General features: G+C 35.8%; 1 protein-coding gene across 2 annotated transcripts; it reads right to left on the bottom strand.

Moving 5' to 3' along the window:
* Window positions 1-332: 332 nt before the first annotated feature.
* On the bottom strand, window positions 333-7429 carry LOC114321243 (disease resistance protein RPP13-like). Of its 2 annotated transcripts, none has more exons than XM_028268427.2 (2): window positions 4493-7429; window positions 333-601 (listed from the first exon to the last, which is right to left on the bottom strand). In XM_028268427.2, the coding sequence occupies exons 1-2, from the start codon at window positions 7251-7253 to the stop codon at window positions 573-575; spliced, it is 2790 nt and encodes a 929-aa protein (XP_028124228.2). In that variant the 5' UTR covers window positions 7254-7429; the 3' UTR covers window positions 333-572. The 2 variants fall into 2 exon arrangements, with proteins under 2 accessions (XP_028124228.2, XP_028124229.2); XM_028268428.2 differs by lacking the exon at window positions 333-601 and adding an exon at window positions 1092-1169 and having other exon boundaries at window positions 4493-7387.
* Between the last annotated feature and the right edge of the window lie 4907 nt (window positions 7430-12336).

Genomic DNA, 12336 nt, shown 5'->3' with positions numbered 1-12336 from the left:
AGTACATATATAAGCATATCCAAAACTTAAAATGTGCATATCAAAGATAACTATTCAACAATCGAAGAGTATTAATGTAACATTGTTTATATAGCACTCTCAATCAATGATGTAAGAAAAACTTAATAGGTGGGACAATACTATCTCACATGTCTCATGTAGTTGAAAAATAGGGAATGTGTCACGACCTAAACCCGTCCCTATAGGTTTAGCATCGTAACCAGTCAGTAATTCTGGGATTACCGAAGGCCTCTGAACAATTAAACAAAATTAGAGGGGTTGGCGAAAGAAATATCAAATACAATTTTCATAGAGCTATGCAGATATACATGTGACATAAAATTTAAAGCATATATACATATATGTGACGTCATATTTACGTTAGTTTTACATCACCAACACAGATACAGTCAAAGGGACTTAGCCCTAAATACAAAGTATACAAAACTGTTTAGACAAACAGAAGAAAACATAACTTAAAACTTGTTTGTAGAATCACAGCCACACTTTAACTCGGGAACCTTATCCGGAGGCGCGATGGTTGGCTGACAAAACTGATCTCCAGGCAATTATCACTGAGCCTGGTCACGCGCCTGATCATCTACATACATTAATAATATAGTGAGCTGGAGCCTAGTGAATGATAACAGAGTAAAGGTTTTAATGAATGATGTCCATAACGGATTCAAAAATCAAAATTCAGAATTCAGATCAGAAATAGATTCATATTCATATTTAGAGTTCACAGATAATCATACGTGGTACATCCATTAGCATTAACAGAATAGTTAACCCATTTGTATAGGACGCAAATAGTTGACTCATGTGCACAAAGACGTTTATTAGGATCCATAACAGTTGACCCATGATCACATGGGAAGTACAGTTGACTCATGATCACATGAGATGTTCAGTTGACTCATGATTATATGATACGTTTACAGAGCAGATAATAGATATCACATGATGCTAAGAATGTCACGAATACATTTTAGAAATCTGGACAATCATTCGCCCATATAGAAAATAGTATTTCAGAAAATAGATCATATCATATCATCAAAAAATAATTAAAGTCAAACATAGCTTTACAGAGTTATTACTCACAGATATAGCTCCAGTAGCAGAACAGTCAGAATGGACAGATCAGACAGTCTATGGTGCGTGACCTACACAAACACATAGTGGATACACATTGAAACACACGCTCGGAAAACACTTAACTCATTTCTTCTCTATCTTGGTGCGTTTTACCCTCATTATTATATCTTAATTAAGGCTTAAGAATACCTAAGATGCAATGAGGATGTCAAAATATACTTTGAAACACTTAGCCAAAATTCTAAAAACAGGGCAGTTCATTCGAGCGTAACTTTTGTTGCTTGAGTGGACCCTTTGGTCTGCAAAACTTCTGAGAGCTCTCATTTTATGTTTGAGCTCTACTTTTGCTCGCTCGAGCCAAGGTCTAAAGATAAGAGTGGTAGCTCGAGCGCATGTTCTGTCGCTCGAGCGAAGGCTTATGTCTGTAAAAATACTAGGAGCTTGAATTTTATGCTCCAGCCAACTTTTAGTCGCTCGAGTCAAGGTCCAAAACAAAGGGTAGTCACTCGAGCGCCACTTCGGTCGTTTAAGTGAAGACACAGAATCTGGAATTTCCAGATTGTTGTTCAAAGTTCAAAATCCATTTCCAATGAACAAAATCATCTTCTTTTGGGCCAAAACTTGAAAAATCATGTCTAAACTTGTATAACATCATGAATTGAAAGCCATTTCGCAAAATCAAGCTCCGCCTCCTGCAGATCTACCCCAATGTTAGGAATTTTTCTACATTATTGTTGGTTTCTAACATTTTCCCCCTATTGTTTTCATGCATGCCAATTCTTTTAGAACCAAACTTGAAACTCACATGAATTCAACATGCATGAATTAACATGATTTCTTTTCTTCCAAAACATGATCAATTGAGACAAAATGTCATGAAATGTGGTGAATTCTCAAAACCAAGCTAGAATTATTACATGCATGTGAGAATTGTTTGAAATTCAAACTTAAAATGGGGTGAAAATGCATGCATACATGATATGGTCCTCTTTCCTACTTCATTAACTCAATTCTTGCATTGATCAACTTAATTCTCTTGAATTCATGTGTTAAGTGTCTCAATGACTCAACTAAAAGCTTGAATCCTTACCTAAACTCTTCAATTCGGCTCTAGATTACTATGTCTTTAAGTTAGCAAGCCAATTCTCCAATTACGCTTCCAATTCTTTCAATTTTCCAAGTAATTCTTCCTCCTCAAGCTTTGATCTCCATGTTCTCTCTTCTCTCTCTCTCTCTCTACGTTTTTGTTGGGCTCAAAATACGGAATAAGTGTGTAGAATGAATTAGAAGTGGCCTTATATAGGCTTGGTTTACTTAGGCTAATTAATTGTAGTTAGTGCTAATTATTTTATTATAATTATTTAATTCTGAATTAGGTTTCAATTAAACCTATCATAAATTTCTAGAAAGTCCAAATTACATGTTAATCTAATCAGTTTCGTGTTCGGACACCAATAAGATCTTTAATTTGCATATCAAAATAGAAACATAGACATATATTCCTACCATGGATAGATATAAACACAATTACACATAACACATGCATTTAACTTAGAATTTCATCTTAATTACTTATTAGACAATCTTAATAATGTATTATAGGCTAATCACATGTCGGAGTTATAGAATGACTCACCTGGTGTGTTTTGTTGTTTCTCATTTGTGAGGAGCACCGTGTAAACAATGTTACATAGTATGTCAAGAATACTTAATAATTTTTAGTAGAGATATTAATTTAAATTTATACCATTCATTCAAATGTTAGACATTTTTTTTAATTATTTTTTCTAGATACATAACACCTGGGTATATATATATAGATTTTAAATATCAACTGATATTGGGATTTTGAACTTTCGATAGCGATATCATTAGTTAATGTTGTTCGGTATGATATTAGAATAAATATTGAGTGCAATAGTAACACCATCTTACGTGGTGTCATCGGGCAATAAAAAAAACAATCGTAAATGAACTTATGTAGACAAATCTTGTCTCTCACTAACTCAACTAGGTCGTGGTCTACACCACAAAGTGAGATTACTCATTTCACCATTATATCTATTATTTACTATTGATATCGACACTATATTGCCAATACCGATACATATCTCAATACCATCATTTAAGGATGCATTAAATACTCATAATCACCTCCAGTATCATATAAAAGAGAAAATACTATAAATATATTTTACTAGAGACTAAACAACCATTTTCTCCAATTCCTTCTATTTTAACCCCATATACTTTTGTAATAGAATTTTTTTAATATTTTTTAAATGCCTTTATTTTTAAATAATATTTTGTAGATTTTTTAAAAAAAAAATTAAATGCCCTTGATTTTCAATCATAATTAAATTATATGGTGCAAGGAAAATAAAGAACAAATATTTTTCATGACTTTTTAAATTTTTTTTTATATGTCCGTTTATTTTTATAACAAATATAAAAAATTATATGCCCTTTATATTTTTCGTTATTTTTATAACAAATATAAAAAATTATATGCACTTAAATTTTTTTTTTAATTTTTAGATTCATTTTCCTTACACCATATAATTTAATTATGATTGAAAATAGAGGACATTTAAAAAAAATCCACGAAATGTTATTTAAAACTAAAGGCATGATAAAAAAAATGTTAAAGCAAAAAACTCTATGAAAAACATATAATGTTAAAATAGAAGGAATTGGAGAAAAAAATAGTTTAGTCTCTAATAAAATATATTTATAGTCTTTTCTATGATAGTAGATGTGGCCAACCGTATTTAATGCATCCTTAGGGTACTTGTTAATAAAATCCACACACACACATATATATATATATATATATATAAGTGCTGAAGAAATTAAATAGGAGTAATGTTATATATAATCTCATTGAGTAATGGTAACACTTATCATTTTTTTATGTGAAATTTACGCTGTGTTTGGTTGGAAGATTTGAGAAAGGATTTAGAAAAAGAAAGAGAAAATGTGTGTAAAATTAGGTGAAATGTAGGTATATTTTATTTATATTTTACTTATCTTTTTTTTTTTCTTTTCAAATTTCTTCTCAAATTCTTTAACCAAATACAACGTTAGTGTACTATATCATGTGTGTGCATTGCATTGGAAATAGACACGAGTGAAAGGTCTTATTACACTAATGATGTGTTGAACATGAGATGGTATATATACTGAATGTGGTATGAAAATATGATAAATGTAACATTACTCATTATTCCCTTTTCTCATTCTAAAACAAAAAACAAAGAGGCTCTCATTAGTAAATGTAAGTGAAATTCACTCATTTGTGTTTCGTCATGAGAAACTAAGATAAGAAATATAATTATAGATAGAAATTTTCCATCAAAAAAAAAAAAAGAAAAAGAAGCAGAAGACTTACATGCAAGAGTGGTTGAAGACTTGAACTTGTTGGTGAGTAGTATGTGCGATCTGTCCACGGACGCCAGATTTTGTTTAACATCTTCTACAAATTCCCGCTTCATGTTTGTTAAAGTCAATTCCTTGAGGTGACTCAGCCGCTCCAATCCTTGTGACTTTTCCAGTTTTTCACAACCTCTAATTTCTAATTCTTCGAGTTCGGGCATAGCACCTTCCTCAACGATCCACTCCTTGAGGGTTTCTAACATCCACAATTTCAACACACGAAGTTTGGGAAATCCCCCACCAAGACAATTCATTTTCTTGCCTACAAAAGAGTCAGCAAAAAGCCTGAGCATGTTCAGCTGAGGCAGAAACTCCCCTAGCTCCGGCATTGGATCTTCTTTGATTTTCGACATTGACAGTGTCAGGGTTTTGAGGTTTTGGGGAAGGTTTCGAACTTCGAACATTCCGAACACTCCGAACAAATATAAGTTTGAGAGAGACGGATGGGTTGTCAGATTGTCAGGAATCACGAGCTCTGAAGGCTGACCGAATTGATGATCTCTTGATCTCAGCTTGAAAGTTTGAAGTTTGTTAAGTTGTGAGATGCAATCCCATGTTTTCTCCACTGATGATCTTGAATGGCAAGTCAGTCCCAATTTCCGAAGGCTGGTGAACCTGTTCAAGCCGTATTCTTTGGGGTCCTCAAAACCGATACGGAGGCCCGTTAAGGTCTGAATGTTGGACATTGAAGTTGAAGACTGTTTTGATGATGACGGCTTTGGAATGGACACCTCGTTCATAAGCAGATGTCGAAGGTTCTTCGCCTTCCAAATGGAACTCGACAGATTGGTTATGTTAGTATACTTCAAATCTAAAGTCTCCAGGCATGGTAGATCGCCAATAGACTTCGGACATGAGTCTATACCGGTCCATCGCAAGCTTATGTACCTTAAGTTGCTCAAAAACTTGCCGAGTTTCGCATGTAGCAAAGGTCTGTGGGCACCTTCTAGATCAAGCACCTTCGTCAACACAAAACCTCTAGATCCCCTCCTATCGATAATTGTTTTAAGCAACTCATTGATTTTTTCGTTGGATGTACCTCTCGTTTGGGCTTTAAAACAAACATCTGATAAACAAACATTATTAGGCTGAGCAGGTAAATCTATATTATTCTGAGCAGATGAATCTGTATTAGGCTGATCAGCCGGTGAATCTGTATTAAGCTGAGCAGTTGAATCTATAGGTGTACAATTCGCTCTGCAATGGTGGGCGTGAATAAATCCTATAACCTCAGATTTTTGAAAGAAGAAATCATGAAGAAAGCTTGGCATTCGGCATGTTTTATGCCTTCCGTCTTCCTTCCTTGTTGCTATTTCAATCATGTTTCTGTGCACGAGTTCTTTCAAATATTTACCGGCTATATCTTCAGGTTGTTGGGTACTTGACATTTTCACAAAACCCTCTGCAATCCACAACTGCAACAGCCTCCGCACGGAGATCTCATACTCTTTAGGAAAGAGAGCCAAGTAAAGAAAACATAGCTTCAACTTAGACCGTAGCTCACGAAAACATAAAGCTATAATATTTGAGAGAGGTGATTGATCAAGTTTGTCCAAGTCGATTAAAAGACTATCAATTACACAGACCAACTCATTAGATTGTATAGTTGACAACAATCGTCCAAGCAGGACAATTGCTGGAGGCAAACCGCCGCATATTTTCAGAATTTTTACCTTGTAACTGTTTAACTGGTGGTGTGTATCTGTGTCATGTCTGCCTACACGAAACTTGTTCGAGAACAATTCCCAACTCAGCTCATCAGTGAAGGGCTTGAGTTCCAGCGGTGGGCGACTCCACGGATCAACATCCGAGGCTATCTTAGAGTCGCGAGTAGTGACGATGACTCTGCTACCATTGGCGGCGTCTGCAAAGGGACATGCTAACATGAGCCAGACATCAAACGAGGAGACATCATCCAAGACTATTAGAAACCTGAGCTCCATTAAAGTCTGGAAAAGCAGAGCAGACAGCTCGTCCTCGCTCATGAGCTCTACCCCCTTCAACACCCCCATCGGAATCTGTTTGAGTAAGACAATCAACAGATCCTTGCATTCAATATTTTTGGGAACATGGAGCCAAACACGGCACTCGAAAGACTGCCGAACGTCGAGTCTGTTATAAACCTTCCTTGCCAGAGCTGTCTTGCCCACAGCCTTTTCGCTGACCAGAGATATCACGCGGAGGCTTTTCTCGTCGTCGTTGATCAGTCGATCTACCAGATTCTTCTCTGCCACATCTCCAAATCCAACAAGTTCATCATCATCATCATCTTCAAATTCATGGGTTTTGTGATTGATTGCCGAATGGTCTCTGCGAGGCCGCGATTTACTATGTACAGCTTTTAAGCTCTTCACGAATTTTTTCAATTTGGAGCTGAACCCTAATTGGGTCCATGGTGGAATTGGCAGGTTTTTGGTAAGATTTTTGGGATCTTCCCGTCGGCAATGAATTGGTGTGTTGAGGAGGAAAGTTTCGATTAAAAATTCAGCAGAATAAACAGAGCGAAGAAGGGTACTGGTATCATCTGATGTGTAAACAGTGGGAAGAAGGGTACTGGTATCCTCTGTTTCTTCCAGTTCGTTCCGAATGCGTTGTAGTTCGTCGATGGCAACATGTACATGATTTCTCAGTCTTGGATAGATAAATCTTTCCTGGACAACGTCTTTCAACTTGTTTAATTTCTCTAATAAACTTGAAATCGGTACATCAGCTCCCATGGTTTCTCTCTCATCAATCTCTTCGTAATTGATTTCTCACAAATATTGGAAATTACTAAGTCAACTGTGGATCAATGACGGGTGTGGTGCGGTAGGGTAGTGTTGGCACAAAAAAATAGTTTTCTATTCATTATGACTTATTAATTATGGCCAAGTCCCGTTTAATTGATCATGACTTGTTGATTGTAGCCAAATTTTATTGATGGTAGCCTGTCATTTTGATCTATTAATTTAGATCATAAATTATTTTTAATATAAAATTATGACCATATATATATATATATATTTATATTTCATTATTATTATTATTATTATTTTATTTGTTTTGTTGGTGTAGCTAGAGTGATTACAAAGTGTTAGAGCATCTCCAATGCACTAGGCAGATAATACTTGTTAGTTAAAATGCCTAGTGTGATTCACTTTTTTCAATTCCAACGCACTAGGCATATGATTAGGCATTTTGGCTCAACTCATATTCACTAGCTACATGTAGCTAGCCTTCAACGCTAGACAAAATGTATTCAATCATTAGGATCATTTCCCTCTATCTTTGTTGTTGACGTGGCATTCTATAAAATTAATAGTATTTGGATTAATAGCTAAAATAAAGAGCATAGTTGGAGTAAAAACATAAAACAATTGATAGGAAAAATAAAATGTATACTTTATAGTAATGTTTAGATAGGTAAAATGCCTACTACCGTTGGAGATGCTCTTAAAGCCATGTGCACACTCAGATTTCCGTCATTCAAAGATTTATATGAGAAGAAGTGAAGGAAAGGAAAATAACATGGGTAGTGGCTGTGTGGAACTGCCCATGATGCTGCAACGATTGTGGTCCTTCAAGTCTTCAAGGGAAACTACCTAGGGCAAAAAGACACAACAAAAAGTGATCAATATAACACAACTCTACATGAGTTCAATTAGAAATAGATAGCTTCTAGCCTAGGAGTAGTTTATTCCTTTTAGGAGTAGTTTTAATTTAATAGTTTTGTAATCATTTTCTGATTATTGTAATCTGTAAACTTTTTTCTGGTTCTTTTGTATTTTTGTATTTTTGTTTTTTTGTTTGTTTTTGTTTTTGTTCAAATCCTTGTAACAAGTAACAATTTCAGCAATACTTTATCAGTTTTTAGTTTGTTTCGGCACATTACAATCTCCAAAGAAGTCCTTGAATCTGTCAATGCATAGGACATTCAAACCACAATTGCTTGATCTGTTTGTTGTTTGGGTGATCTGTTTGTTGTTTGGGTCTCTATCGAATCTCCTCTGTCAATTTGGCCTGAACCAGATTTTTGCTAACAGGTAGATAGCCATCGGTGGTTGATAATGATTTATCCATATTACGGGTTGTTCAACACACCTGAAAATAGCAGTTCTATGAATCCAGGCACAAAGAATCAAAAGGTAACAGAATTTAAAATCAAAGGTCTAGATTCATCATTAATGATAGGTCTCACATAAAACTTTTATTGTACACCATAAATTTAGCATTTTGGGTATTTTCTGAATTTGGTTTTCTGAGTCCCTAGACACAAGTTAATTTCACTTCTTTTTTGTTTTTTAAATCTTTAAATTATATTTTATCATTTATTTATGGGAGAATTGCAAAAAAATGGTATCAACACAAAATAATTACAATGTCATGAAAGTACAAACAATTTATGCATTAGATTGTACAATTAAGTCTTATACTTCCACCACTTTACAATTATTTTAAGTTTACACCTTTTTTTTTTTTTTTCCCGAGATTGTCCCTTTTTTTAATTGGAAAAAAAAAATCCGGCTTGATTATTATAACAAAATAAATTCTTAATTTTTAATTTTATCAATTTAAATATTGATCTTTTGATTTGTTTTCAATCTAAACTATTTGCGTACTTTTACTAAATAAAACTGACAAGAAAAAAAAAATTTAGTTATTAAACTCAATGAAAAATGGTGTTTTAAATATTTTATGTACATCTATATTGAGTTTAATGGCTAAAATGTTATTTTTCTGTTTGTTTTATTTCCGAAAATAGGTAAATAATTTATATTAAAAACAAATCAAAATATTAAGATTTGAATTAATAAAATTATAAAATCAAAATTTATTTTATTATAAGATTCAAGCTCAAACATTTTTTGTGTAATTTTTCATATTTAATTTTAGATTTATTATAAAAGGGAGACTTACGGATAAATCCTAAAATGTGAAAAGGTGGTCCATAGTCCTAAAAGATATTTTGTAGTCTGATTGGTCCTACTTCATGTGTGTTTACTAACATGCCCTCGTCTTGAACGTTAGTGGGCCATGGGGTGTTGGTATTCCGTAGGAAGTGGGACGAGTTTGGGTGTCACGTTGGGAAAAGGGCTATAGTAGATTGTATTGGCTGCTACGTGTGTGATGGGGCAAAAATTTGACCAGATTACGTCAACCTGACCCGTATGTCGATACCATTTGTGTTTTATGGAATCCCCAATTGAATTATTCAATCACCCGAACATCATGTCGTCTAATCTCTATAATCTTGTTGTTGTAGTTGGTGTGATTAGGTTTTGAATTGCTGTGTTAATCTTTGAGATTTGGTGTTTTGGATCTGAATGACGTAAGTAAAGAATACGATTATGTTGTTGTTGGGTGGGAGTTGGAGTTTGGGGTTTGGCGGCTGGAGACCGAATTTTAGGGTTTTCTGTGGGCGACGATTAGGGTTGTTGGTGTGATGATGGTGGACTGACGACACTAATCTGTGACCCTGTTATAATGACGAACAATCGTAAGTTGTTCTTATTGAATCCTTATGTTGGTGAGGTGTTAACGGTGGGCTGTAAATGTGCATATATATTGTATATAATAGTGTGTGAGTCAGTTTGTCCCATTGTGTATCAAGCGTATATGTGTGATGTGTGAATGTCGTCTTGGTTGGGTCGTTTATTACCCTGTGTGTGTGAGTTTATTCATGGTTTGTCTGTATGTGTGTGTATTTTGTGTGTGGACTGTTGAATGGTAGTTGGTATGTAGGTTGTGTGGTTGTTGTCCGTCTGTGTGTGTTCATAAAATGTGTATGTGTGGGTGCACTTTTGGCATTTGAAGACAAATGTTGGGACTCCTGCCTCCACGCCCCTAGTTAATATGTTAAGATATAATGTGGGTCGAATTTGGATGGCAGTCATGGGTGACACATGTTTTACTAATATTGTAGCATAATTTGTTGTTTGAGTTGTTGGTGTGTGATGTTGTGTATATCCATTGTAGGGTTTAGGGGTAGCTTTATCGTGACGTATTATGATGGGTGTGTGTGAACAATTTAGAAGGCTAAAAAAAACGTTATTGGTATAGAGGCAATGTATCATATGTACTACTATTCATGACTTTTAGTTACTAACATTGTGTTTTTATATGCAGAAGTTGCACGGATGAGGAGCCCGTGGACTAGGTCATGTCAACGTAAATGGTTGGATACAATGCCCGTCCCGTCATCGTCGAAGTTAGGTGTGAAAATGCAGGGTCGTGTGTTGTTCAAACCCCCTCAAAATGTCACACAGAAATGAGTGTCACCCAAGAAGACGACACACCGTATCAATTTCCAGTCGAACGTGGTAGGTGTTATTAAGGTGGTGTCCGAGTTGGGGTTGCATGATGGACACTTTTGGCAGTTGAGAAAGACACCATTTTGGCTCATGTTTGAAGCCATTGTTATTAATAAACCGGATTGGAACGAGTATAGGAAGTGTGACGATCTTGTGTTGAAGATTTTGAGGACATTCAATAAATAGGACGATGCATTCTACATTGGTGGTTGTCCAGTGAAGATTAGGAATGCAGACATTAGGTTGGTGTTTGGATTGCAGTGTGGGGACCAACATCTCGACCTAACTCCAGGCATAAGGCCGGCTTCAGATTTCATCCAGCGACAGTGTGATGGCATAGGGAGAATAACTGCAAATTTGATCAGAAAGTTGCTTGATGATGCTGTCAAAGGTAAATCGGTTTGTGACGAGGAAGACATGGCAAAACTACTGTGTCTTTATTTTTATGGGAAGCTTTTTTTTTTCAACGTCTAGGGAGACGATTAGTTGGGTGTTTGTGCGCTACATCGACAACTTGGACACAGTGCAAACGTATGATTGGACAGAAGCAATTCTGAACACACTTATGGGGTCAGTGCGGGAATTTAACCAAAAACTAAATAAAGTTACCGTTTGCATCGTTGCCCTCCTGGTATGTATATAGGCTAACAAGCAGTTTTGTCTGTAAACTTATTACATGTTTACTGGTTAGTTGTATTGTCCGGATGCGTATGTTTAGACATTGGAATGTTGCAATTCGTTAACTGTTGGTTTTGGGTGTTACACAGTATTGGTTATGTGAACATACCAACATTGTGGCCACTGGTAAATCGATCATGTTCCCAAGGTTCTTGAAATGGAACATAAGCACGTTGCTGGTGAGGATGCGTGGTTTGGATTTGACGTCCGAGGCACTGTTTCAGGTACGTGAGTAATTAGTTTTGTTGTATGTTTTGACTTTGTACGTTTGTAATGGTGGGTTTTTTGCACGTGCATGTGTGTCAGGTGAGGGTTGGAATGCTTGTCAGGGAACCATACGAAAAAGTTATCATAGCTGGGGAAGATTTTGATAAACAGCTGGACGGTAATGTTGATGCATACGGGGAAATAGGTGGATGTGACAGTAATGGTGGGGCTGATAGAGTAGTTGGGGACGGAAGGGTCGATGATGATGTGAGTGAGGGTGATGATCACAATGACGACGTGTTTCTTGGTGGGGTGGGTGGCAAACTTGGGCTAAGTGGTAGTGATGACACAAGTCGCATTGGTTCTGACGTGGTGGTTGGTGGGCTGGACAAACAGGGTATTGGGTTGACAGTAAGCCACTCAAGCCATGTTACGCGCGAGGGTGGTGATAATGTAAAATTCACAGAAGCGTTAGCAGAAATTGATTCATTGCATACACAATCCATGATTAAAGATTCCATGATAATGAAGTTGCAAGACGAGGTTGAACAATTGAAAAGGATGAAAGAGAAACAAATTGTGGATATAGTTGGTGGTTTCACTTGCATGTTCAAAGTGAAGGACG

This window comes from Camellia sinensis, chromosome 3 (genome assembly GCF_055761805.1).
Source record: "Camellia sinensis isolate YWXY chromosome 3, ASM5576180v1, whole genome shotgun sequence".
NCBI lineage: Eukaryota > Viridiplantae > Streptophyta > Magnoliopsida > Ericales > Theaceae > Camellia > Camellia sinensis.
This window is presented reverse-complemented; position numbering and strand designations above follow the sequence as displayed.

Coding starts and splice junctions, on each gene's coding strand:
- LOC114321243 (XM_028268427.2), bottom strand. CDS start 7,253: ATGGGAGCTGATGTACCGATTTCAAGTTTATTAGAGAAATTAAACAAG. Junction 602..4,492: donor GTCTTCAACCACTCTTGCAT/GTAAGTCTTCTG, acceptor TAATGTATGTAG/ATGATCAGGCGCGTGACCAG.